The 27,819-nt window shown below is 40.5% G+C and overlaps 1 protein-coding gene across 3 annotated transcripts in view; it reads right to left on the reverse strand.

Moving 5' to 3' along the window:
* Window positions 1-2,184: 2,184 nt before the first annotated feature.
* Window positions 2,185-27,819, reverse strand: part of ELF7 (hydroxyproline-rich glycoprotein family protein) — a 46,244-nt gene continuing 20,609 nt past the window's right edge. For all 3 annotated transcript variants that reach the window (XM_010258560.3, XM_010258559.3, XM_010258561.3), the window contains 11 exons: window positions 18,273-18,341; window positions 8,503-8,610; window positions 8,237-8,417; window positions 8,074-8,150; window positions 7,850-7,969; window positions 3,932-4,037; window positions 3,378-3,464; window positions 3,167-3,235; window positions 3,007-3,078; window positions 2,782-2,925; window positions 2,185-2,633 (listed from right to left, as the gene is read on the reverse strand). In XM_010258560.3, the coding sequence (XP_010256862.1) occupies window positions 2,487-2,633; window positions 2,782-2,925; window positions 3,007-3,078; window positions 3,167-3,235; window positions 3,378-3,464; window positions 3,932-4,037; window positions 7,850-7,969; window positions 8,074-8,150; window positions 8,237-8,417; window positions 8,503-8,610; window positions 18,273-18,341 (1,180 nt within the window). In that variant the 3' untranslated portion in view covers window positions 2,185-2,486. The remainder of the gene's footprint in view (window positions 2,634-2,781; window positions 2,926-3,006; window positions 3,079-3,166; window positions 3,236-3,377; window positions 3,465-3,931; window positions 4,038-7,849; window positions 7,970-8,073; window positions 8,151-8,236; window positions 8,418-8,502; window positions 8,611-18,272; window positions 18,342-27,819) is intronic.

Consider the following 27,819-nt stretch of genomic DNA (forward strand, 5'->3'; position numbering starts at 1 on the left):
CTTGTTTGCAACAGAGTTTCTATCCACCAACGGATATCTTTTCTATTAAATGGTTCTTGCTCTGAAAAAGGTAAGACTATGTATCGTTTGATAGAAAAATAAGAGAAATAAAAAAATTGAGGGGAGGTTATTGAGAAATTTTGTAAAATTCCCAATAACCTTTTGTTTCTCTTATTTTATTGCAAACCGAACACAGTGCGGTAGTTCACAATTCAAATTGTCTTGTTAGTTGTTAATTTGTTACATCCACAGTTGGGCCTTCTGTGGGCTTGCGTGAGACCCGTCTTTCTTTTTGTAGGTATTTGGCATCAATGCCATTTCCTCAGAAAATGACACCACATTAGTGCCACATTAAAAATAGTTTTTTTTTTTGGGAAAACGTCTATTGCTTAATTAACTGTTTTTCAAAAACCGTTTTCTCATGCTACCATTTGAGAAAACGCCTCTAAGTAAACGGCATTGGTTCCAAACACCAAATTTGTCTTAGAATAAGATACCCTCCTCCCTCACCTTCTCCAGACTCTAAACATGTATGTGAAATGTGAAATGGCAAATGCAATTTCAACAGTCCATAAAGATAAAGCGAACAATTTTAAAAGTATTAGTAAAATGTCTGAGTGACGACTGTAAACCTTGAAGTTAAATATTTTGCTCGATGGGCTACACAACAGGGGCAGCTCATCTTAAAATCCATAACCCCCAACCTTGGTACAGGATTCAATTCCAAATCTCTGCTACAATCAGATGGAGACCTTACCAACTTGACGCAACAGTTAGATTGTTCCATCACGACCTGGTGACCAAGTCACCAAGGTTCAAAACTTGGAAACAATTTCTGTGTATCTGCAGAGGTAAGGTTGTGTATCAAGTCCAGTTGTCGTAACTCGTAACTTTTGACATTTCTACGCAGTATTACTCCAGCAGGTCGGCAAGAGTATTGACAAGTTCTAATGAAATGCTATTGGGAGTAACAGCAAAATAGGGGAAAATTCATTCAAAAAAATTGGAATTGAAGGGAATAAATGGATGTAAGGTTGTAAATACTTGTAGAGTTAAGGAAAGAAATGTAACCATATACTTAAGAGGTGACATGCAGTGCAGGGACTGGGAGAAAACCTTAAGCTTACTTTTCTAAATTTTAAGCAAAGTTTTAAAAACCAACCAAAAACGAAACAGTTTTAACCACCGGTTTCTGGGTCAATAGTTCAACTATCCGGATCAAACGGTTCAAACAGTTTTGTTGTAATTAACCCTTGGATTGGAACATTAGGGTAGAAGGGTATGAGCAAAAAGAGAGGTGAGTAGCTATCAACTCGGGAAAAAAAGGAAGAAGAAAGCAGGAGGCTAGATTTGGTGGCGGCCAAAACAAAAATTGCAGCGTTGACGTTTCTCTCTAGCCCTTTCAGATCTCTCTCATTCTCTGACTTCAGATATGAGATTTCATATCCCCTCTCTCTCTCAGATCATGAGCTCAAAACTGAATTCTTGTTTCAGTCCCTCCCCGTCTCTCGACCGCCCAGATCAGCAGTTTCCTGACCAATTCAACATTTTTTTTTTTCAAAAAAGCACTCCAGTCCAAAAACAAGCCCAGAGACATGAATGGTTCCCGGATCAAACAGTTAAACCGCCCAGTCCAATCTGGTTTTCAAAACAGTGATTCTAAGTGCATAAAGAAAGCGAACATGAGAGGATCAGAGGATGCAATGTTTACTGCCACCAATTATTTTGGAGGATCAGACCGGTGAAGGCTAGCGAGAGAGACCTTAAAAGAAATCAAGGAAGCATCGTGTGCATTTCTTTCCTGTAGATGATTGTAGTGTGGGAATTGTATGACTCTGAATGAGCCGTTGCCATGTCCTCCAAGAAGAAAAACAAGGCATTAAGTGTGATTCCCTCTGTTTGCACGGTGTACAAAGATGACATTCTATCAATCCAACTCATTAATACATAGCAATGTCATAAAAGGAACTAGCAGCAAACAACTTCTAATTAACGCACAATAATAATTATCATTATGGGGAAAAATTCATGTTGTAGAATGCTTGTGCCAAGGAAGCACTTCAATATAGAGAGGTGGATTTTCTTCTTTTTTTTGTTTGCTTTTTCTAATGTTCATGAAAATTAAGGAAACCAATCAGGAAATATGAACAATCTGGAATAGCAGAACGTATTGTAAACTGAATAGAAATGGAACAAAGAAACAATTATCACTATGAAGAAAAGCAGAATATATCATGTATAAATGATAGTTACGTGCATTAAGCGTTAATGAAAGGATTTCTCTTTACGTCCGTATGACACTGCCACACTGGCAATAATAAATAAAATACAAATTTTGTGGATGGTGATCATAAAAATGTGGGGATGCATTGCCACCACACCTTCCACAGGTAAAGCATCCATTCGGCACGAGAGCGATCCAATCATACTGTTAAGAACATTGATGAGAAAATGTTCCTGTCGAGGCAGCACTAATTCACCAGCAATCAATCAGACATATCATCTTCTGCCCCACTAGAGTGATCCATGTCGTCTTGGACCCGAGCACCCTTGTTGTGCCTTACAAGACCATCATCAGTGGTTAACCTTCCTCTCTTTGAACTTGAAATACCCGCCTTGAAGTTCTCATAACCCTGGAACGTGTGTAAGCCAAAAGTAATATAGAATCATATGAACCTCAAGAGATCAATTTTATAGGGGAATAATAAATCCAGCTAAAGTATTAAAAAAGGAAATGATGACAATAGAATGTTCATTGACTAAATGCCTTCTAGAGATTACCCCTGATTCCTGCACTTCAATTACAGCAACTTCCGGTCTACACCTTACAGTCACTCTTGAGGGAATGGGATAATGTTCAATCTCATCACTGGACCTTCCCTCTTTTGCCCTCTTTTTCCTCAAAACAAGCTTTGTGGGAAGAGGCTGCATAGTTACAGTAGTACGAGTCAAAGTCATTGTCATCTCCTATCTAAAACACATATGACATTTTGCCCAAGCTATTACCAAGTAGCGTGCTGCTTCATCATCAAAAGTCACGAGGTATGTTGTTGGGTCATCTGCATCATCACCCCGGACCTGTTTCCATGGAAAAGAAAGTTCTTAACTTTCAGTTTTAAATGAATAACAAGAGGAAAAATAAACAAGTCATATCTTTGGTACATACATCCCAGTGGTATTCTCTAACCCAAGAATATGAGACATCTTCATTCTCATCATATACATCCTTTCCTAGCTGCAGTCACAATAAAAAAGAATCAGAAAACATTCCACACATAATAAAAGATTCACTTTTTTTTTGGACAAGTTTAAGATATGAATATAATGAATACCCAGAGGCCAGACAACTTCATTTCTGACTAAAAATGCAGCCCTACCTCATCCGGTGAAGGAACCATATATGCCAAAAACTTTTCAGGCTTTGTTGAATCTGAGCCTCCAGCAATAAAACTCTTCATAATCGCCTGCGGTGAGCATGCAGGATGAGGATGGAAAATAATACAAAATGAATGCCATCACAATATCTGTACTTTTAAGTAGCATCATCATGCAATACAGCAATAAGAATCTATGAACAGGTTTCATGAGTGTAAATCATGTGACATCTTGTTGCAAATTGCAATTAGGACCACCAACAACACTATGCATATCTAGTATCTAGAAAGAATAACAAGCTTAGATCAATATCATGCAGACACAAATACACTATTAGTTGATGAAGGTATTCTAGCTAGAGCACGCATTTTGAAAATGGATTGCAGAAAAAATAGAGCTCATGAGTGAATTTCTCTTTTTTGAGATGCAATAAAGATTATCATCAAACTATCCATACTGAAGTGAAATTGATATAACCAAAGACATACCGCAGAAGCCATCATCAAGTGTCTAGAGCATGAAAAAGAAAAAGAAGCAGAAAGGAAAAAGGGCTAACCTGTGATTCATAAGCATCCCGAATAGATCTGTCCAACTTGCTGTAGATTTCAGAATCAGCAGTAGGATCACTATCAAAGGCTGCTGTGACAAACCGATCATCAAGCCTGGTATAGAACCACTACAGTGCAGTTAGCTTCAAGGTCAACAAAGAAATGCCAGGATGAAAATGCATATAAATCTGAATCAATATGAAATGCAAACCAGTTAACTTTTTAGGCTCAGATTGGAAAGAGTACAAATACAAATATGTACAATGCAAATACATACAAAATATAAGGTTTTACATTCTACATATTTGCATTTGTACTCCTTCCAAACTGAGCCTTAGTTCCAATTAACAGTGACAGTGTCTTTCAAGCAGGCTAGCATAGTTCAGAATATCCTGTATCATTTTGCAGTATTATTCCCTAACATTCAGAAACCAGACCAACCAACCACCCCTTCCCCACACATGGAAGTGAGGTGTGCAACATACAACAAGAGGAACTTCATGTACAGGCTTCCTTGATGACATCACTTACTGTTTCACTGATGGCCACATTCCTAGTTAACCATTCCACTCAATAGAAGTTTTTGGACACTTGAGGTGTTCATAAATTGCAAGGATCTGTTCCAGATCTACACATATTAGAGAGAATGATGGTGTTGAATGTGAGCCAAAGATGGTGAAGATGGTGGTGGCTAGCATTAGAGTTGATGCAGGGAGAGTCAGAAGGTGGAAGCGGGAATGATGGGTGTTGAATGCGAGTCTAGTGGGGAGATTTGTGGGACTGGATTTGGAGGTGGAAAAAGTTGAAGCTTGGGCAAGTCTCAAATGGGGGAGAGACAAGGTTATGGGTGTCAGGAAACTGAATGGATTGAGAAATGGGGAAGCAACGAGGGTCCATTCACCTCAACCAGAGAGGAATCCACGGAGAGGAGAAGAGCTTCAAGGGAAGGAAAAGGAAGTGCAGGAAGAAGATGTACAGGTACAGGATGAACACGATGGAGATCTGACTGGGGAGGTGAACCTTACACCACTGCAGGTCCATTTACCTCAACCGGAGGTGGAGGATTTGGTTGTCTCAGTGAGGTCTTGTATGGAGGAAGAAGATAGCAGCTCAGGGAATGAAGAAAGTACAGATGAGTGTGAAAAAGAGTCTAGCATTGAACAACACAAAAAAGAGGTAAGTACACACAACATTTATAAAGTGGTAGGTAAGTATGCATAACATTTATACAGAGGTGGCGTTGGGGGAGCAGTGTGAGACTCAAAGGGTTGGGGAAGAAGAAGAGAAGAGGGCTGAAGACAGGAGGAGAAAAAACCCATTTGAGGCTGAAGGGAGAGATAAACAAAGAAAGTTTATAAAAGTAGGAGGTCGGTGGGGACCGTTACGAGAGTAGGAGAGGGGAAGGGGGATGAAGGTCAGAAACTGGGAGGGGTGTCTAGATGAGGAGAGGAGGCTGAGGAGAGAAGGGGTGTGGTACAAGAAAGCACTGAAACAATCTGAAATGGGGAGGTTCAAATCAGCAATGAAACTAGTGGAGAGGGAGGTGAGTGGGCAATTCCTTGGGTATCTTCTTTTGGGGAGGGGAAGGATTTGCAAGGATTGCTTTCGAGAGCAGTTTGATAAAAAGAGGGAGGAAAAAAACAAAGGAAAGGAAAGAATAGAAAGGGTTGGGACGAAGAAGGGGGCAAGGAGTTGTTGGATGAAGAACAATGAGGGCTCGGAATTTTACACTTCTCAATGAAATAAGAAGGGGGGAGACTAGGATGAGGGTGTTAAGTTGGAACATCAGGGGATTGAGGGAGAGAAATAGAAGGGCAGTAGTGAGGAATTTAACAAGTATGTGTTGTTATAGGAAACAAAACTGGAGACTTTTGATGTGGGAATGAAGGAGATTTTTTTTTTTTTTTGGGGGGGGGAGGGGGTTGAACACTGGAGAATGGTTGGAGCTAGAAGACAAAGGGCTGTCAAGGGGTTTAGATATTTTATGGGACCCAAGGGTATTCAGAAAGATAGGAGAAAAAGTTGGCAAGTTCTCGGTCTTAGTAGGTTTGAAGAAAGTTAATGGGGACTAATGTTTAGGGTTTGACAAATATCTATGGGCCGAATATAGGAGAGGTGAGGATTAGGGCTGTAATCAGATAGGATTTAATAAAATCTGAACCCAATCTGATTATTGAAAAGTTGCATCCAAATGCTACCCAAAATCCAATCAGATTTGAAGACCTCGGATTCAAATTCAAATCCTAATGGACTTGGATCAGATTCAAATTTAATCTGACTCCACTTTAATTTTTTAAAAATACAAAGAAAAATTAAAAAGTAAATTACTTTTCAACTTTTATATATAATAAATTAATGTAAATATAACAGTAGTTATATTATATATAAATTCATATATAATATATAAATATATTTTTTATAATTTCAAATATAACTATATAAATTTATATATTAAAATCAATAAAAATTATAATACAAACATATTCGGATTTTAACCGGATCAGATGGGGTCAAATCCAAATCCAGTTTGATTATTAATTGGATGCAAATTGTAAAATCCAATTCCAATCCGATTACATAAATACACCACCCGAATCCAAGATAATCGAATCAGATTGAAGTTCTGGAAGAGCTGTAAAATCCAATTCAGGTATCATTGATAGGTCTAGTGAGGGTTGAAGTTCTAGAAGAGCTGGAAGGGCTCAGGCAAGTGTGGGAGGGTCCATGGTGCATACAAGGAGTTCGAGAACAAGTGGAGAATAAGTCAAAGAATATTGAAATGCTTGTGGCCGCATTTGGGATCCTACTGCCTATCTGGGTTTTGGTGGTCCCAAAGTTTGATCAAGTTAATCGGTCAGATTTGGGGGAGAATTTCTGGAATGTTCTTGAAATCCAAGCTTGTAATTTTGAGCAGTTCTTTATGATCTAGCCTGAATCTGAATTGTATTGATGGAGTGTCACCTTGACACCTCCCAGATTGTAACTTGCCTTTTTTATATTTAATGAATATTTCCTTCTGTTAAAAAAAAATTAATCAACCACCCCACATCCTCACTAAACATCCAGTACACCATTAATTGCTTATATACTTTGAGATAATTAAGTTCCTAATTCTCATAAAAAAAAACAGAAAAGCTCTTCTAGAACTGTCTGAAACATGATTCCTATGTAACTACCACCAGCTTGAATATAAAAGAGAATCATTCCAATGCCCATTAATCTGTATCACCTCCTGACTGGACAGAAAATAGTGGGTGAATGGGTCTCAAAATGATTTTTTATACCCCTTCAGGACTGCTATAAATATGTGAAGAAACCCTATTTTTATTCTTTAGAAAGCTGATCAACAATTTGCAGTTCCTAATTTCTCTTCACAGAGGACTCATCCACAAGGGCAGAGAAAACCAACCTTTTCATTTAATTCTATTAATGCAAAAAACATTTGTATTTTTAGCTTCTCTTTTCATTGTAAAGAAGCTATGAAGAAAATACTCTAATATATATATATATATATGTATTGCAACTGAGTATATAATTCAACTATTTATCTAATTCCATCACCAAATCTATACTTTCTTCAAATAAAGATCCTTCTAAAGTACATGTCCAGAAAAAGAACTATGGCCATCCCTGGGAGAGATGAGCCACCAATTCAAAAAAGTTTAGATGTTCCAGAATATCTGTGAATAATTTTTCAGGATAAGTAATTATTATTCCATACCTATGTCTTCTCACAATATTTGTAATTTTACTTATATGCATAGCATAGATAAGTATACCCAAAAGTACAGGTATATACATGCAAAACTATCATCATCATCATCATCATCCAAGCCTTATCCCAACCATATGGAGTCAGCTACATGAATCCATACATGCAAAACTATGGTCCATAAAAATAAACATCAGGTGGAACAGAATCTTACCGCTCAAAATCAGGTAACAGTGGCAAAATCTCAACAGGTTGCAAATTAGGATTAGTTGCATGAACTGGGGGCAACTTGCATGCCTCAAACGATGTTTCAATAGCCTGAATTTGTTTTTCTCTGGGGGAAAAAATAGTTTGCTTTTAAGGGGAAAAGAAGAGCCATTTGAATATGGTGATGATATGTAAATTTGTTAATGTATACAAATTGAAATCAATTCGTACCTATTGTTAAGGTTTGCCAAAAGATTGATGCCTCCTCTTGTTTCTCGCAACTCTTTGGCTTGCTTCTCAGTCAATGACTGCAATTAATGATACATCAATTATTACATTTTATTGTTGAGAAAGAGGAATGTACCACTTGTAAGCCTACGCAGGTAAGACATACCTGTTTTGCTGCATCCATACTAAGAGGAGAAATATATTGTGTCTTAACTAGCCAGGCAACACCTTTATCTGTAGGTCGCTCTTTCCTTCTAATGCCTTCTTGTTTAACAGGTGTTATTGACTCACTATCACGCAATAACTCTTCATCTTCTGGAGCAAGTGGTGGTCTTACACTGGGAGGACTAGTACATAATAACAGTTGATATCAGAATGGTTGTAGGTACAGAAATTGTCGATATCCTCAACAAGAGTTATGTAGAGACATACTTGTACACATTGAGGTCAAGCAGATCAAGCGGTATACCGAGATCTGGCTCCACAAAAAGTTTGGGCTTGTGCATCTTCTCCAATGATGTAATGGCATATTTAGTGTACCTATAATGTGGAAAAAATATGTTATAAGTAATAGCATATGGACATAAATGCTTTCAAGTTTTAAATTAGAAGAAAAAAGTAAATAAGAAAGTCAAATACTACAACCACTGTTTCTAAGAACAAAAAACTCTAGGCCCAATTTGGTTTGCAGGAATAGGGATCTGGAATCAGAACCGAATAGAGCTATAGATTCCAATTGTTTGGTTGGGCAGAACCAGAATCCCATTCCCTTTCCTGCTGGAATGGCATTCCCCCATTTGAGGGAATGGCCACTCCCTGCCCCTCCTTTGGGAATGAAATAGACCATTCTGATTCCAATTCCAACTGCGAACCAAATGGACCCCTAGTTTAGAACCATGGACAAAATTACCGCATCCAATCTCCCATGATATCAAAAAAAGAAATTGTTTGTACACCAGATATTGAATTATAGCAGGCAGAAATACTATTTTACTACCAATACATATTAGCAATGTTTTTCCAGGTAAAGAGACAGATGTAAAGCCTACCTAGAGATTCAAAAGACCTTGTTCAAGCATGAATACATAAAAGGCACAAATCACAATAAATTGAGGCATAGAAATCAGCATGCTGTGCCGATTACTCTATTGCTTCTTTACTTCCTCAATGCATTTTGCAATTAAGAATTTGATGTAGACAGGATTGAAAAGGTAAACAACAATCAAGAATGGAAAGAGAGAGCTAATAAAAGCAAATATACAGCCAGAATGGAATTGCTTCCAGTGCAAGCAAAGAAAAAATAATGATTGGGGTAACAATGGCAGAAGTCATTTCAAAATTTTGAACCAACCCAGTCATTCTACTGGGTAAAACTGGGAACAGCATATTGTGCCAAGTCCTTTGATGGAATGGAAGACCCCATGCCCCAACAAGTTAAAGCTGAACTTTGATGGGAGCTCTATAGGAAACCTGGGTATGGCAGGCATTGGTGGTGTGATCAGAGATTCCTCAAGCAAAGTGTTGGCCTTGTACTCAGGACCTTTAGGGGAAGGAGATTCCTTAAAAGCTGAATTTTAGCCCTGCTGCAAGGGCTAAAGATTGCCAAGCAAACTGATCTTAAGAACTTGGAGATAGAAGGGGACGCAAAAACAGTGATATCTTGGACCAATTCAAGCAGTAATGTTCCTTGGAACCACAGATATCCATTAAGGGAGATAGTAAGCATAGCAAGGGAACTTAATGCCTCATTCACATGGGTCAGGAGAACTGCAAATGGAATGTCTGCATTCTTTCTGATGTAACTCTATTGTAACTCTATTTTAATTATATTAATTGAATAAAATTCTCACTTTGCTGATAAAAAAAACAGCACATTGTGCCAAGTCAATTTAGTTTATAAGTTGCCTGTGCAAAAGAACCAATCAAGACTGCTCTGTGGCAATACTTCTTTTTTCATTTTTTATAAATAACAGCTTAAAGAGTTTTTTTATCAGTAACAGATCAAAGAGATTTTATTGATGAATAAAGAAATCTTTTTGAGTATATGTATTATATGTGTTGAATAACTTGGATTATTTTAAGTTTAGTGCTGCAAGGGCACCTTTGTAATTTCCCTTTTCTTTTTTTCTGTATGGTCGCCCTAGTATAAATACTATATAAACTGGCGCCGCCAGTTGACTTTTTGCCCCTCTCAATTCTGTTTCTCTTTTCTCTTCTCTTTTCTCTTTTCTCTCTTCTCTCTTCTCCTTCTCTCTATTCTGGAATCATACCATCTCAGCACCAAGAAAACATGGTATCAGAGTGGCAGATCCAATCTTAGGACCAGGGCGGTGCTTCTTTCCTTTTTTGTCTATTGGTGATCGAACCAAAGAACAAGATCTCTTGTGGGCATGTGAGGAAGCTCACTGCAAGATGGTTCTTTTCTCTTGGTCGTGAGACCAGAAGTTATCAGGGGGGAGAAAAATCAAATGCTGTGAGTCAGTTTCGAATGCTGAGTTTTCTTTATTTTTCTTCAGTTTTGTGGATCAAACTGATCCTTTTGTACCCAGATGAGTGGGTTATGTGGGTCTAATGACCTGCGTCTGGTGTGAGAGTGTCTTCTCTCAATGTATGTGGATCAAATGATCCTTCTTATGCCCTGAAAGGTGTTATTTCTTCAAGACTGCAGATCTGTAACTGCTGTGACAGCTGTGTATTTCCTTCTTCTATTCATATTGAACCTAAGTTACTGTGTGAAAGCTGATTTATTGCTAGAGGGAATGGTCAGACCTGTTTCTGTGATATACCTTGCACATCTGAAATGGTGTGTGATCAGTCTAAAATGGTTCAGTAGGGCCAAAATCTAAGAACAGTAATGGTGTGTGACCAGCTTTGATTTCTTTGTGTGAGAACAAGCTTTCTTGTGTCCAGAAGTGTGGATGAACTGAGACTGCAACCTGTTTTTTGACTGTACTGTGAATCTGAACTGAACTGAAAACTTGTTCTCTAGCTGGATTGTGATTGAACAGATTCAGCCTCTATGTCTTCTGAAGATTTTGGTATGTTTGGTGTTACCTCTAGTCAGAGTGGGATGAGCGGAGGTTTTGACATGAGTTTTCCCATGGCTGTGATTCCCTTTAATGGTCTAAATTACCTAGAATGGTCAGGGGGAATCAAGCTCTACATAACTGCAAGGGGAAAAGCGGGGTATATCAATGGCAAAATCAGAGAACCCCAGTCTAGTGGTGTGGAACATGATAGGTGGGACCGGGAAAACAGCATGACGATGTCATGGCTGTTATTGTCTATGCTGCCACAAGTGAGAAAGACCTTCATGTGGGCAGAAACAGCTCATTAGATAAGGGAGCAGGCACAGTCTACATACTCCGAACAACGACATTATGCTAAAATATATCAGTTGCAGGCTGCCTCCTCAACTTGTAAACAGGGGGAGAGGAGTCTCTCCATCTACTATTCAGACCTGACTTCTGCTTGGAAGGAACTAGATCACTATCAGAATATAGAATGGAAATGTGATGCAGATGCCAAAGCATACAATTCTCTGGTTTCCCAGCAACGAGTGTTTGCCTTTCTCTTAGGGCTGAATCCCACATATGAATCTATCAGGGTTCAGATATTGGGGGGTAAAGACCTCCCATCAGTACAAGAAGTATATGCTCTAGTACAGTCAGAAGAGAACAGACGGAATGTGATGAATAATCCTGAGGGAGAGCATGTTGCTTTAGCAGCTAAAGGGAGTGTTGCTACGGGTGGTGGAAATTCCTTCAAGAAGAGTGACTTCTAGAAGAAAGTTGATGACAAAGATAAGCTATGGTGTACACACTGTCAGAAGTCTAGGCATACTCGGGAGACATGTTAGGAGCTTCATGGGAAGCCAAAGTGGGCTCAGAAAATGAGTAAAAAGCCGGATCAAAATAAGAAGCCGAGACAGCAAGATCAGAGGAAGTTTAATGCAACAAATTTAGCCTCTCAAGAGCCTCAATCATCTACCACTACTATGAGTTCTTCCGGGACTGATCCGAGGGAAGATATCATTAATTCTTTTCGTGACCATTTGGAGTTGTATGGGAGGGCAATCCGCCAGATGGATAATGCTTCTCCACCCTCGACTTCCTTTGCATTTACATCAGGTAACGGTAATTCTGCCACAACCTTCCATGTGTCCTCTCATCCCTCTGACTCCCCTTGGATAATAAATTCTGGAGCCTCAAACCATATGAAAGGTAAGCCCAATTTGTTTCAATCTTATCATCTATTATCTGGTCGGGACAAGGTGAGACTTGCTGATGGTTCTTTCTCCACCATAGCTGGTCAAGGAACCACCTCCCTTCCTCTTGGACTCACCCTCTCTGATGTTCTACACGTTCCTAAACTGCCCATAAATTTGTTCTCTATTAGTAATATAACAAATTCGTTGAACTGCTTAGTAACCTTTTTTCCTTCCTTTTCTATGATACAGGATTTGGCCTCGGGGAAGACGATTGATAGAGGTCGTATGGTAGATGGTCTTTACATGTTGGAGAATAAAGCTTGTCTTGCGGCTATTAAGTCCAAGAGTCTGTCTAATAAGAGTCAAGTCCTTTTATGGCACAGTCGTTTGGGTCATTTATCTTTTGAGTCATTGAAATTTTTGTTACCATATTTATTTAAATCAGTGCCAGTGTCGGATTTCACATGTCAAACTTGTCAATTGAGCAAACATTGTAGAAATCACTTTACTTCAAGAAATAATAAATCTGATTTTCCTTTCCATATTGTTTATTCTGTTGTCTGGGGCCCTGTTACTTTAACATCCGAGTCTGGCTATAAATATTTCATTACACTTATTGATGACTACTCCCGATATACATGGGTGTACCCTATGCGGTCCAGAGATGAAGTACCAAAAATCATTAAAGATTTCTAACGCTTGATATTCACTCAATTTCAAATGGAAATCCAAATTTTCCAATCAGACAATGCCAAAGAATATTTCCATAGTGATTTCACGAAGTTTTTTGCTTCATGCGGATCCATACACCGTAGCTCTTGCGCTAGAACCCCCCAGCAAAATAGTGTTTGCTGAAAGAAAGAATCATCATCTCCTTGAAGTTGCTCACGGGTTACTAATACACACGAATGATCCTAAACGTTTCTCGTTAGATGTTGTGTGCTGCCTATCTCATCAACCGTATGCCATCTCACTTGTTAGGGTACAAGGCCCCCCATTAGCTTCTTTTTCCCGAGGCTCCCCTCTTCTCTATTCCTATCTGTGTGTTTGGTTGTCGTTGTTTCGTCTAAGACCTTTCTCCTACTCTAGGAAAACTTGATCATCGTACCATTCCTTGTGTCTTCTTGGGTTATCCTTCTTCCGAAAAGGGCTATCGATGCTTTGACCCCGTTTCCAAGAAGTACTATGTCTTTATGGATGTCTTTCTTTGAAAGTGATCATTTTTTCCTGGTTTCTCCTCATGGGGAGAGTAAGGTGGAGGAGAAACTAGTTCAGGTTCAGGTTCTCCCTCCTTTGCCTGACCCTCCTCCATTCCGTGTTTTTCGTCGTCGCAAGAGCCAACTAAATTCAAGAGTTGTGGAGTAACTTGAAACTGTACCGCCAACATCATCAGATTCACTGGGGACAGATCATATCCAACTAGGTACTATCATTCCTATTGATGTTCCTGATCCTCTTGCCATAGATATTCCATCTGGTGATGACCTTGACATTCCCATTGCGAAAAGGAAGGGAGTTAGGTCTTGTACCACCAAGTATCCTATTACCCATTTTGTTACCTATGAGAACATATCACCCTCTTTTTGTGCTTTCATTTCTTCCATTGACAGTGCCCCTATCTCTAAAAATGTGGCAGAAGCTCTCTTAGTACCTGAATGGACAGATGTAATGAAAGAAGAGATAAATGACTTACATAAAAATGGTATGTGGGAATTAGTGGATCTTCCTGAGGGTAAGGAACCGATAGGGTGCAAGTGGGTGTTCACAATGAAGCACAAGGTTGATGACACGATAGAAAGGTACAAGGCTAGGTTGGTGGCAAAAGGATTTACCCAGGTATATGGTGTAGATTATGCAGAGACTTTTGCCCCAATAGCCAAAATGAACTCCATTAGAGTCCTTTTCTCCCTTGCGGCAAATCTTGATTGGGATCTTCATCAGGTAGACATTAAAAACGCCTTCCTGAATGGAGACCTTGAGGAAGAGGTGTACATGGTCCAACCTCCTGGCTTTAGTGCCCTAGGCAAAGAGCAGAAAGTTTGCAGACTAAAGAAGTCTTTGTATGGTCTAAAGCAATCACCGAGAGCCTGGTTCAGCAAGTTTCATCCGGCTATACAGCAGATTGGCTACAAACAATGTCAAACTGACCATACTCTATTTGATGACATAGTGATCACAGGTGACTGGAAGGTTGAAATTTAGAGACTAAAAGATTTCTTAGCCACTCAATTTGAGGTGAAGGATCTAGGTCCCCTTCAATATTTCCTTGGAATTGAAGTGGCCCGCTCTCAAAAAGGGATCTTCATTTCTCAGAGGAAATACATCCTAGATTTGTTATAGGATACAGGAAAACTAGGGGTTAAGCCAGCCGACTCTCCCATTGATCCAAATCATAGACTGGGTGACTGTTGTGGTGAAGTTGTCAAAGATGTAAAACAATTCCAAAGACTTGTGGGAAGGCTCCTGTATTTATCCATGACCAGGCCAGACATTGCTTATGCAGTAGGTGTTCTTAGTCGGTTCATGCATGCTCCTAAGACCACACACTTAGAGGCAGCAGAAAGAATACTCAGATACCTAAAGAGGTTTCCTAGAGCTGGTTTATTATACCAGAAGAATGGTCATTTGAAGATTGAAGTATATACAGATGTTGATTGGGCTGGATCAGTTGATGACAGAAAGTCTACTAGTGGGTTTTGTTCCTTTGTGGGAGGAAACCTAGTCACATGGAGAAGCAAGAAACAAAATGTGGTGGCTAGGTCTAGTGCTGAAGCTGAATATAGAGCAAAGTCCCATGGGGTGGCTGAAGGCATGTGGATAAAGAATCTGTTGAATGAACTGGGTTTTCCTATTGATGGCCCTATGTCCTTGTATTGTGACAACAAGCCTGCCATCAATATTGCAGCCAACCCAGTTCTTCATGATAGAACTAAGCATTATAGAGGTTGACAAACACTTCATTAGAGAGAAAATTGTTAATGGGGAAGTGTGCACCCAATATGTGAGTTCCAAAGAGCAGCTGGCAGATATATTTACAAAAGGCTTGCATCACTCGCAGCACGATGATTTATGTGACAAGTTGAGCATGATTGACATCTACGTCCCAACTTGAGGGGGAGTGTTGAATAACTTAGTTTATTAAGTTTAGTGCCGCAAGGGCACCTTTGTAATTTCCCTTTTCTTTTTTTCTGTATGGTCGCCCTAGTATAAATACTAAATAAACCGGTGCCGCCAGTTGACTTTTTGCCTCTCTCAATTCTGTTTCTCTTTTCACTTTTCTCTCTTCTTCTCTTCTCTCTATTTTGGAACCATACCATCTCAGCACCAAGAAAACAATATGAAAAGGAGGGAGAGGATCGCTCAACAAGCTATACAAAAAGAAGCCAGCTGCTGAAGTAGATGACCACTATACAATAAGGCTAGCCAGGGCTTCGAGCAGAATGATAAATAATGCTATACCACTGGTTACAGAAATGAGAATAATTAAAACCAAAAAAAACTCCTAAGCTCTCAATAAAAAATCATTTGATATTCAACCTTCCCTTTCATCTGCTCAGTAGACAAACCTGAAGCTCTGAAAATTCTGCTGTTTCTTTCTTGCCATAAGCACCAGCTGATTGCAAAAGGTACTGTTCTCCATAAGATAGCACCTTTTCTGTTAAAACCATTGCTTGGCCACACAGCCAGTAAGGATTGCAAATCTATTGGGGTTACCCATTGGTAAACAAAGAAAATAGAAACAAGATACAATCAGCAAGGTTGAGACCAACCTGCTACCCCAACAAAACAACATAGCCCATAAAACAAGTTCTCTACTCCCTGCTAGGTAGTTATCAGACCTTACAGTCAATCTCACTGATTTAAACTAGATTCAACAAAAAAAGATGTTTAAGGGATATAACTCCTTTGATCTTATTAACAATCAAGGGAATAAAAAAAACAAGGAAAATAAATTGAAAGGGGTGTGGAATTGGTCAACATTGTGCCATTGCCATCATGTATAGGGCTACATCCATAGGAAAGTGGATCCAAGGGAACATCCAGAGGTGAGTGTACTTGCAGAAGATGGATTTTCACAAGATCCATATATGGGAATAACTGTCATGAAGAAATATCTACGGAAAAAAAAAGAGGTGAATGGTGGTAATGGTAATGGGAACTTTCACCAATTGAAGGAATGAATTTCTCCACGCGAATAGTAGATGATATATAATTAACTAGGCCATTTGCCCCAAAGACTATACTACCATATTCAAGTGGTTGAATTTTTTTTCCAATAAAAGAACACCATCCCATTGTTCTTGTTATGGGCTTCTCAGCTTTGTACTTGCATGCTATTATTACCTACACCTTTCTGAACTAAATGAAGGAAGCTTATGTTGAGAAGCATAGGGGCAACTATCCTATTAAGTGTACATGTATGGAATGGGAAGAAATTTGAGAATCTTCAATGATAAGAATTCAGAGGCTGTGGTTCTAATTGACTTCATAGTGAGGTTGCAATTTGAATTTTAAACTACGGAGGAACAAATTCAGGGGATGTGCTCATTGAATCAATCCCAACAGGTTGGTAAGGATTTGCTGTCTTTGCCCAGCAAAGAAAAACTCTTATAGAGCTCTTATCTGCTATTGCACCCAGATTTTATCAGCAGCTCTTGCACCTACTTTCGTCAAATTTGGTTTTGATGATTGCACTTTAAGAAACTCTTGCTCTTCAGGGTTTTGGAGTCTTCTATAACCATGATGGCCATTCTGATGAGTTTTTCAGGACCAGTTGGGGGAAGACACTTCCCTTGTAGCAGAGATTTTAGCCCATATGAAAGGTTTAAGATCAACTTGTTCTTTGTGTAAAGTGAAGTGCCTATGCCAAGAAGGAGATTATCAATTACTTGGTGTAATGATAAAATCTTGGGCTGGCAAGCATGAAAACACAGGTTCAAACCTATGTGTATAGGTATTCTTTTTCATCTATTTATATTAAGGAGGTACATATGAGGCCTTTGATGAAGGAGTTAAGCAGTCAATCCTATTAAAAGGTGGAATGTGATGGTTGAAGAAGTGTTTTGAGGAAGAAGGCACACCTAGGCACACAAGCAAGGTGCATTTCAAGGTATGTGCCTCGCCTAGGTCCCAGAAGAACCACTTTCAAACGGCACATGGCTGGTGTGCCTTGCACCTCAGCCCAGGCATGTGCCTTTTTTTTTATTTTTTGCACTTTTTGCTAATATTATTCATTCATTCATCTTAATAAAAGATAACTAAAGTTATAAAATCATTTTTTAGGGATTAAGAATTTAAGACCCTAATAAGGACTTGTTTGGGCTTTGCCTCAAGGGGCTTGGTACAAAGGCAGCTTGTAGAATTAGGAATCATAGATGTATCATCACATTAACTATATGAAATAAAAGAACTGAGAAAGAAATAAAGAAATTAGAAGTTTGACATGCTTGAATATGTTTTGTATGCTATTTTTATTTTATTTTTGCATTTTCCACATTGAATATGTTTTATATGTATGTTTATGTATTTAAATTTAAGCTAATAATCCTTTTAAAACATTTAGTTTACAATTAAAGTTTGAATTTTTTTAATTAATACTATTTTTAGTATTTTCTTAACTTATTTTGATTTTTTACCTCTTTTTGCATTCTTTTGCAATTTTTTCATTTTTTTTAAGTAAATCAAAAAGGTGTGCCTCACCTTGTGCATTACGACTCGGGCACAAAAATGACCTTTGCACTTTTTTTGTGCCTTGCACTTTTAAAGCACTCAGAGCATCAGCCTTGCCACCAGATAACAAGAGGAAAGTTCATATTCATGTATTACAATAGAGGTTCCATTTCGATTATTTTCAGGTTTGACTAAAGAACATATATAAATGCAACATGTAAGTAAACATGGGGTTATTTAAAAAGAAAAAAAAAGGAAAACTTAGAATCATACAATCAGATAATATCTTGATAGTGAAAGCTCCTACAATAAGGTAACATACCGATCTTTGTCAGTGTTCAAAGCCAGTAGCTTTGGTTGTGCTGTTGGATCTGGAAGTTCATTCCTGAACCTTTAAGAGTAAAAAAAAAAAATCAAATAAGTTGTCAAAATTAGGAAAAGTATGAACTACCCATATTGAAATATATAACAACCATTTTAAAGTTTTAATCAACAATTCAAAAACTTTAACCAATAAAAATGATTTAATACAAAAGAAAATACAGAAATGAAAATTTCACCATTTCCATTCATTCCCTAGCAAAGTCCATTCAATTCATGCCTTTAAATCTTTTAGCACCATAACCCATTCCATAATAAATGAGAAAAATATCCCTACAAATTCTTGAAAGATTCCTGATGAGCATTCAAAAATTCTTGTAAGGGGCATTCGCACTCAAAACCCATGGAAATTTTTCAATCATCTCATAAGAAGAATTTACAAAATGATGTACACTGCATCCATCTGATGTAATTAGTCTTGTAGTTGTCATTGATCGACAGCCGCATGGTAGCATCTTGATTCTTGTGTGATAATATGTGAGAAAATAATGAAAATGATACAATTAAATGCAAAAATACAAGTCCAAATGATGTAGATTCATTATTGGGGGGAGTCGGTAAGCAAGGGCAGAATCAGATTTGAGGCCCCTGAAATCTGTTTCTGCAGTTCATGTCAATTAAACAGAGCATAAATGGAATTATCCTCGCTTCTATCTGGTGAATAGATCCATTTCCAGTATAAATCAAATTTACAAATGACTGGGAGAAGGGACATTTACAAATTTGTTCCAAGAGAAGTTTCCAAAGTGAAAGTGAACTTGACACCCTCTCTCAATCTCTCTAAACGCATGCCTGGTCTCCAACTTAAACAACAGTAACAGCTCTCTTTGAAGACATCTCCAGTACAGAAATGGTATGGGCTGACTGTTTCCTATCATCAACTTCAGCAACCCTATAAATGCTACTTCTGTTTCCTCATTTGTCCAACCAATGGAAATGAAATTCAAAGATTCTATTCTATAGGCTTCAAAAGAACATCTAGATTCTAGACAATGTTTTCTTTTTATTGGTAATAAGATCAAGAGAGCTTTATGGAGAGAGATTCTGGAATACAACCCAACCCTTAATGTAGGGTAGGGGGGTAGGACCACAGTCTAATCACCAAAAGTCAAGAACGAAGTACATTACAAAGATAGCAGCTTACAAGCTACCCAGGAGAATAGACTCCGCAATACAAAGAGACTATTCACCCCTTCTCTAAGTTGTATGCTACATCCAGAGAAAGTAATCAGCATGCCAACAAAAGCAGATTCCACAGAATCAAATTCAAATTAATATAATTGCTGTAAGTTAATTATAGTTCCACTGAACCAAAGATAGCTCGGTTCGAGGGGGAAAGAAGACTGAGAGTACAGAGGAGCAACCAGAACTCAGTAGAAGCAGACAGTGCTAGCGATCGAAGGGGAGGAGGAAAGTCAGATAAAACAAATAAGACGACGACAGTAGCTTGCTAGGACCAGACAAACATCACTGAGTTCCAGAGTTAGAAGTGAGCTCGGCGTTGAAGCAAGACGACGACAGGAGCTCTGCCTAGTTCAGATAAATCAAGGTTTGAGGGAGGGTCTAGTGCGACACCAGACAGAAGTGGATTTCGAGTGTGGGAAAGGGTCGGCTGCGGACAAGACAGTCCAGGTCAAGGATGAGGTACACATCACTGAAACCTCCGATGCTTTGACTGGGATTTGGATCTGAGAAGGGGCCTTAGGGATGCTGAAGCAACCATGTTTCAGCCTTTAATTCAGACCTCAGGTGGGATGATCTTGGACCTAGGGAGAAGGGATAGTAGACTTTGGACTCTGACCCCTGATGGTGAGTTTTCTTGTGCCTCCTTTTTTAAGGCCTTAACACAACCCTCAGATAGCTCCAGCATAGACTTTCCAGTTCTAGAAGTTAGGGGCAAACCGATTCGCCCAAGGATTGGTGCTTTTTGTTGGGAAGCCTTTCTAGGAAGATGTAACACTTGTGACTTTCTCCAAAGAAAAAGACCTAATTGGTGCCTATCCCCTAATTGGTGCATCCTTTGTAAGGCAAATGGTGAGAGTTGCTATGACTTACTAATATCTTGCTCACTTGTTTCATATATTTGGGAATGGTTTTTTTCTTTATTTGGTTGCTGATGGATGCCCCCGCCAGATGTACAAAGCTTGTTCTTCAGGTGGCCAAAAAAGAGGGGTAGACTTCTTTGGAGATGTATCAGAGCTGCCATATGTTGGACAATGTGGGAGGAAAGAAACTCAAGGATCTTTAATGAAAAGGAGAGGAATAGAGAGGTCATAATTGAAACAATTTCTATTAGAGTGGTGCATTGGGTGAAATCTCTAGATATGTTTGACAATATCTCCACAGATATTATAAGAAGAAATTGGAAGGAAGTGACCAACTCAGTACCTGCTAAAACAAAGATAAGCCCCATTTGGTATCCCCCGGCCTCTAGCTTTACTAAGCTGAACTTTGATGGGAGTAGTGAAGGTAACCTGGGCTGGGGCCTTCTGGAATTGGAGGAACCTTTAGGGATGAAGATGGGAAAATCCTTGCTCTATTTTCTGGCCCTATTGGTGTGGGGGATTCTCTACGAGTTGAGATTCTAGTTGTGATGGAAGGAATGAAGAAGGCTGAGGGAGCTGGGCGGCGGAAAACTCATTATTGAAGGGGATTCAGAGTTGATTATAGGATGGCTGCAATGAGAAAAAAAAAGGCCTTTGGAAGTTTGCTAATGAAAAAAGAACGTTTAACCGGCTAGCATAAGGTATGAAGATTCAGTTACAATGGGTAAAGAGGTGTGCTAATTCTTTTGCGGATACCCTTGCTAAACAAGGGGTAGGAAGGGAGCAACTGTTTTAGGCCATTCTGTAATTTAATTTTTTTCTTTGGGGAGGGTTAAGAGAGTTTACCCCTCCCTTTGTACTTCTTTCTATTTTGAAAGTTTAATAAAAGGTTGTTATTCCGATGCTTTAACTTCTAAGGTGGAGGGACAAAAGGACGGGGAAACGAGGAGGGGCTGGCAGAAAAAAGAGAAAGTGCTCTTCAGAGGGAGAGAGGGTAGACAAGTTGGACAAAGTTTATAACAGGAAAAGAAGATTGGAGGGAGGTGACTCAGCTACCGAAGAAGGAAAGGAATCAAGGGCAAGGGATAAGGAACAGTTGCAAGAGGAACAAAGAGGGGTGAGGGCAGAGGAGGAGGAGAGAAGGGGTGAGAAGCAGGGAGGGCTGGAGTTAAGCTGAAACGGGGAAGTGGAAATTAGTAAGCTTGTGGAAAGGGAAGTGACAATGGGCAAGTCCCTGGGATTGTTCTTCTGGGGAGGGGAAGAGTTTGCAAGGAGCGCATTTGAGCAATTCAAGAGGAACGAGAGGGAGGAGAAAAGTAAAAGGCAAGGGGGTAGAGGCTTGAAAAAAGAATGAGATGAGGAAATGGGTGAAGAGGAGGTGCTTGAAGATGATTTATGAGGGCAGAGGTCGAATTGTATTAGGAGCAGGAAGAGGGGAAGGAGGGTGGTAATCTGGATAGTGAGGGGTTTAAGGGAGAGTAGCAGGAGGGCAAAGTGAGGAATTACCGCCCAGTGGTAGTTCTGTTATAGGAGAGCTGGAATCATGCAACATGGGCCTGAAGGAGGAGATATGGGGAGGGAATGGATAGAGTTGGACACCATAGGGTTTTCAGAGGGGCTAATCATATTCTGGGATACGAGGGTATTCAGGAAGATAGGTGAAGAGATTGTTGTATTTTGCCTCAGTTTTGTATCAGTCTGTGATGTTAGCTCAGAGCTGTTTGTTTTGCAAGTTTGGTGCCATCTTGTCACCTACTGGATTGTATCTTTCTTTTTACATTCAATAAATTTTCATTTTACTATTCAAAAGAAAAGGGAGCCAAGAGTCCCATTCATTTGGAACCAAAGATCAGTTGACAGTATGGCTGATACATTGGCAAGGCAAGGGGTAAACAGAAATCAGTTATTTTGGGGAACTACCGAAGGGAGATTGATTGTAATGTAAACAAACATATTATGATTGCTAGTGGCTATTAGTCTACAGTTAGTGGTGCTAAATATATTTTTGTAAATTTTTGTACATCATTGTGTCATTCTTTCATCAGAACTAATAAAATTTCTATTTGTTACTGATAACAAAAAAAATATATATTGTAGCTGATGTAATGAGAAATGATTTGAGGGCCCATAACTTTAACAATGGATATGGCATTGAATAGAGCAGAATCTCGAAACGAGATTCATGTAATTGATCCCATATAGTTGGAACTAGGGGTGCTCATCAAAAACTGAACCGAACTGATGAAACCAAACCAAAAAATCTAGTTAACCAAACTGGTTGGTTTGGTTTCAGTTAACCAATATGAAAAACTGGCAGTTATACTGGTCTCTCTCCCTTTCTTTTCATATATATTTTATATTATCTATATATTATAAATAAATATGTATGAATTATATATAAATATATATTTATAATATATAAAATAATACTTATTTGTTTATAATATAATATATTATATGTATTTCTAGTATTTATATTATATTTATATAATATACATTATAAATATCAAAAACGAAGAACCAAACTGGTTAAAAACCGAACCAATTAACCGGTTAACCAAATGGTTTCAATTCGCAGTTTTCCAAAAACCAGTGGTACCGGTTCAGATTGGAAAATAGGCCCACAGTTCGGTTATACAGAACGTAAGCACCACTAGTTGGGAGAAGGCCTAGTTGAGCTGAGTATTGAATCATGTAGCTCTATACACAAAGATTAGCCCATATAGTATTTCCTAACAATGAACATGTATAAAAGATTCACTGTCAATGATTTGTCATATATAAGGGGCATTATTTTCTTTTAAGATAAAAAATAAAAATTTTATCAAAAGAATAAAAGATACAAGAAGGTGACCAGAAGTCATAAACAACCTCCAACAAACTCCAAACTTCAACCACAATTCATCTTCCATTGCAAACGACTTTTTTTTATAGGAAACAGTAACTTTCATTAATGAATTGAAAAGATTACAGATTTACCACCCACAAAATGGATGAAATATCAAAACAAAATCTTACAAACAAGTCCAAAACAAAGCCTCCCTAGTAGCTCCTTGCTTAGCTAAAGTGTCAGCCATTCCATTTGCTGACCTTATTACCCATTTAAAATGCACCCCAATCTCCCTTGCTAAGCTAATAATCTCTCTTAGAGGCTGTCTAAGAGACCAAACTCCCAAGTTACCAGATTGCATTCACCTTATTACCAGCTTGGAGTCTCCTTCTACTTCTAATTGTTGCATTCCCCATTGTTTCACCAGTCTCAATCCTTGAAGGCCATCACTTCTACCCTTAATGAATCTCCCATCCCAATTGGGCCCAAGTAAAGGGCCAAGACTTTCCGTTCCTCAATTTTGAACACACCCCCAACTCCCGTCTGACCTGGATTACCCAAGGAGCTTCCATCTAAGTTTAGCTTCACCCTGAACTGAGGGCCAAGACTTTCAAGTAAAGAGCCAAGACTTTCTTGTACCACAGGGAAGGAAGGAGTGGATACAGCTATAGCACTCCAATTTCTAATTAAGTCGGCTGAGGAAAAGTCCTTGAAGAGATGATGTACTTTCAGCCAATGTATAACCTTGATGGTGATAACCTGAACAAGTGCTTCCTTGGATTTTTCTTGCCCTAGGAAGATCCTATTGTTTCTCTCCTCCCAAATTGACCATAGGATGGCTGCTCTTGTTATTCTCCACATTACCCTGCCTCTTTTCCTTGGTTGTTGGAAGAAGCTAAAGTTGAAAAGGTTCAGCACACCCGAAGGGGGATTCCATCTGCAACCAAACAAAGAAGAGAACCAATCCCACAAATAAGAAGCAAAAGGACAAAAAATCAAAAGATGAGTCATCGTCTCACCAATTCTTAAGCAAAGGTAACAGACATGTGGGGAAAGGCACCAATCTGGCCCTTTTCTTTGAAGTACATCCATAGTATTGATCTTTTGAAAAGCCACTTCCCAGCAAAAAGCCCTAACCTTTGGCGACACAAGAGAATACCAAACTTCTTTAGCAGGAAAGGAGATAGACACAATAGAAGACTTAGCTAAGGCATTGAAAAAAGATGAACAAGAGAAAGTCCCTGAAGAGGACTCTTTCCAAATTCTACTGTCTAGGCATGAAAGATCTAGGAAAATTGAACTCAACACAGTGAACAACTCATCTACAAAAGTCAGTTCTGAATCCCTCAACCCTCTTCTCAAACCCAAATCCCAAGACCCCTCAAACATGTGCTATGGGCTCAGGCGTAGGATCTCGTCACGGGGCGGTTTGTGGGGGAAACTCCTTGCCTTCCCTTGCCCTTCCCTTTGCGAGTTGACCCTATGGTGGCGAACTGAGGGGGTGATTTGTTCAAGAAACCACCCGAACTCTCCTCACTCTTTTCTTGACTGGAAAACTGAATGCTTTATTTCAATTTGTGGCTCCTTAAATAGGAGATTACAGAAGGAAATTCCTAATTAAACTCAAACTCCAACTTGAACTCAAACTACTAACTACCTACTCCTAATGGTAACACAATTCTTACTTAAGATAGGGATAAGAATAAGATAAGATAAGGGATAAGAGATAAGGAAGGCTGGAGGCAAGTTCTCTTGACGTGTCCAGATAAGGGTGGGCCCACCCCTATGAGCTGTCGTGTGGGCCCCGCTCTGCTGCTGCTACCGGGTGCGTGCGCGCGGCTCGTGGTGCCGCCGCCGCACAGTGCCGCTGCCGCGCAGTGCGTGCGCGCGACTCATGGTGCCGGTCGTGTGCGCGGTGCTGCCTCTGCTGCTGTCGTGTGGTGCGATTGCTCATAACATCACTCCCCTCCTGGACTATGAGCTTGTCCTCAAGCTCGAGGTCTGGATAGGCGTTGTGGAGATCGGTCCAGGGGATCTAGGTGGCCTCTGCTGAAGGTAGTCCTTCCCATTCTACTAAAACCTCGAAGGTGCCCTGATTGATGCGTGACCGGACAAGAGCTCTAGGATGGAGGATGGGTCTGCTGTCCTTGAGAGGGGGTAGAGGAGGCACTTGCATTGGGGAAGTCCCTGTAAAAGGCTTTAGTAGGGACACATGGAAGACGTCATGGATTTTGTTGTGCTCTGGCAGTTCAAGTTAATAGGCAACCTTCCCGATCTGTCGAAGGACCTTGAAGGGCCCGTAAAACCTTGGGGTCAGCTTTTGGAGGCCCCGTCGCCTGAGGGAGAGCTGCCAGTAGGGCTGGAGCTTTAGCCAAACGAACTGTCCTGGTTGGAAGGTGACCTCGCGGTGGTGCTGATCGTAGGTTGTCTTCATGCGTGCCTGTGCCTGCTGTAAACGTAAGGAGACTTCAGCCAGTAGGGCATCGCGGTCTTGGAGGCTGCGGTCTACTTCTTCCAACCGTGTTGATCCCGGTTCATAGGAGAGAAGATGAGGAGGGTCTCGCCCATACACCACCCGGAAAGGAGTCATGCCAAGGGACGAGTGGTAGGATGTGTTATAGCAGTATTCGGCCCAAGGAAGGCAGTCCACCCAGTGTCGTGGTTGGTCCCCTACGAAACAACAGAGGTACATTTCTATGGTGCGATTGACAACCTCCGTTTGCCTGTCCGTCTGTGGATGATAGGCGGAGGAAAAGGCTAGAGTCGTGCCCTGTAATCTGAATAGCCCCTTCCAGAAGGTGCTGGTGAAGACGGCATCTCTATCACTGACAATGGACTCGGGCAGCCCATGTAGGCGGAAGATGTGTGTAAAAAAGGCGTGGGCCACAGAAATTGCGCTGTAGGGGTGGGACAATGGAATGAAATGAGCATATTTGGAGAAGCGGTCCACCACTATGAATAAGATGGATTTCCCACCGACTTTAGGCAAGCCTTCAACGAAGTCCATAGAGATGTCGGCCCAGATCTGCGTTGGGAGTGAAAGAGGCTGTAGGAGACCTGTTGGGTGTAAGTTCTCCCACTTTTGTTGCTGACATACGGAGCAGTTCTGGATGAAATCCCTAACCGAGCCTCGCATACCATGCCAATGAAAATCTGCACAGACGCGGTGTAACGTCTTCTGAACCCCTTCATGGGTGGCGTTATGGATGCTGGCGAGGATGGCTGGAATCAAGGGACAATCTGTTGGGAGATATACCCTTCCTTTGTACAGCACAAGTCCCTCGTGGATGGTCCAGTTTGGTTTGGTCGTGCCAGACCGCAATTCTTGCACCAGGTCTCTCCATGTTGGTGATTGGGGCAACACGCTCCTTAGGTCCTCTAGGAGGGTCACGCGGGGCTGGGAGACCCCGCAGAGGTGTGTCGTGTCCTCTTCACTCCTGGACAGCGCATCAGCGGCCCGGTTAGAGGCTCCCGCCTTGTGGTCTACACGGATGTCAAACCCTAGCAGTTTGCTTGCCCAGTGCTGTTGGGGTGGAGTAGTAAGCCGCTGCTCTAGAAGATACTTGAGGCTGTAGTGATTTGTCTTTACAACGAAGGGCCTGCCCCACAAATACGGCCTCCAATGCTGGACGGCCTTGGCCAGTCCGATCAATTCATGCTCGTAGGCCGGTAGCTTGAGGTGCCGATCTGCTAGTTTGCGGCTGAAGAAGGCTATGGGGTGCCCTTGCTGTTGCAGCACTGCGCCGATGCCTATGCCAGACGCATCACACTCCACCGTAAATTCTTGGTCAAAGTTTGGTAGTTGCAGCACGGGGTAGTGAAGAGTGCGTCCCTTAGGTTTGTGAAGGCGGTGTTAGCTGCTTCATCCCATTGAAATGCATTCTTCTTCAACATCTTGGTTAATGGGGCCACCAGGAGTCCATAGTCCCTTACAAACTTGCGGTAGTATCCCGTGAGCCCCAAGAACCCGTGGAGAGCTCTAATGGTCTGAGGCTTGGGCCATTCCCGAATGGCTTGAATCTTGGCATTATCTACCGAGACTCCTTCCCTGCTGACTATATGGCCTAGGTAAAGGACCTGTGGCTCTCCGAAGGAGCACTTGATTCGTTTTAGGAAGAGCTTGTGCTGTCGTAGAAGCTCCAGAACTGTCCTTAGGTGACAAACGTGCTCCACCCACGACGTACTGTAAATTAAGATGTCGTCGATAAATACTAGGACGAACCTGCGGAGGTGGGGCCGAAATACCTCGTTCATCAGGGCCTGAAATGTAGATGGGGCATTGGTGAGACCAAAAGGCATGACCAGGAATTCAAAGTGGTCGTGATGCGTTTAGAAGGCTGTTTTCTCCACATCTTTAGGGGCCATTCGAACCTAGAAGTAGCCTGACCTGAGATCCAGCTTAGAAAAGTACTGAGACCCGTGGAGCTCATCTAGCAATTCGTCTACCACCGGAATCGGGAACTTGTCCTTGGCGGTTCTATTGTTGAGCTCCTTGTAGTCCACACAAAATCTCCAGGTGCCGTCTTGCTTTGGCACCAACAAGACTGGTGAAGAGAATGGAGAGCGGTTGAGGCGTATGATTCCCTGTTCCAGCATCTCTGTACATTGCCTCT

The sequence above is a fragment of the Nelumbo nucifera genome, chromosome 2, assembly GCF_055504915.1.
Source record: "Nelumbo nucifera cultivar China Antique chromosome 2, China Antique-T2T, whole genome shotgun sequence".
NCBI classification, from domain to species: domain Eukaryota; kingdom Viridiplantae; phylum Streptophyta; class Magnoliopsida; order Proteales; family Nelumbonaceae; genus Nelumbo; species Nelumbo nucifera.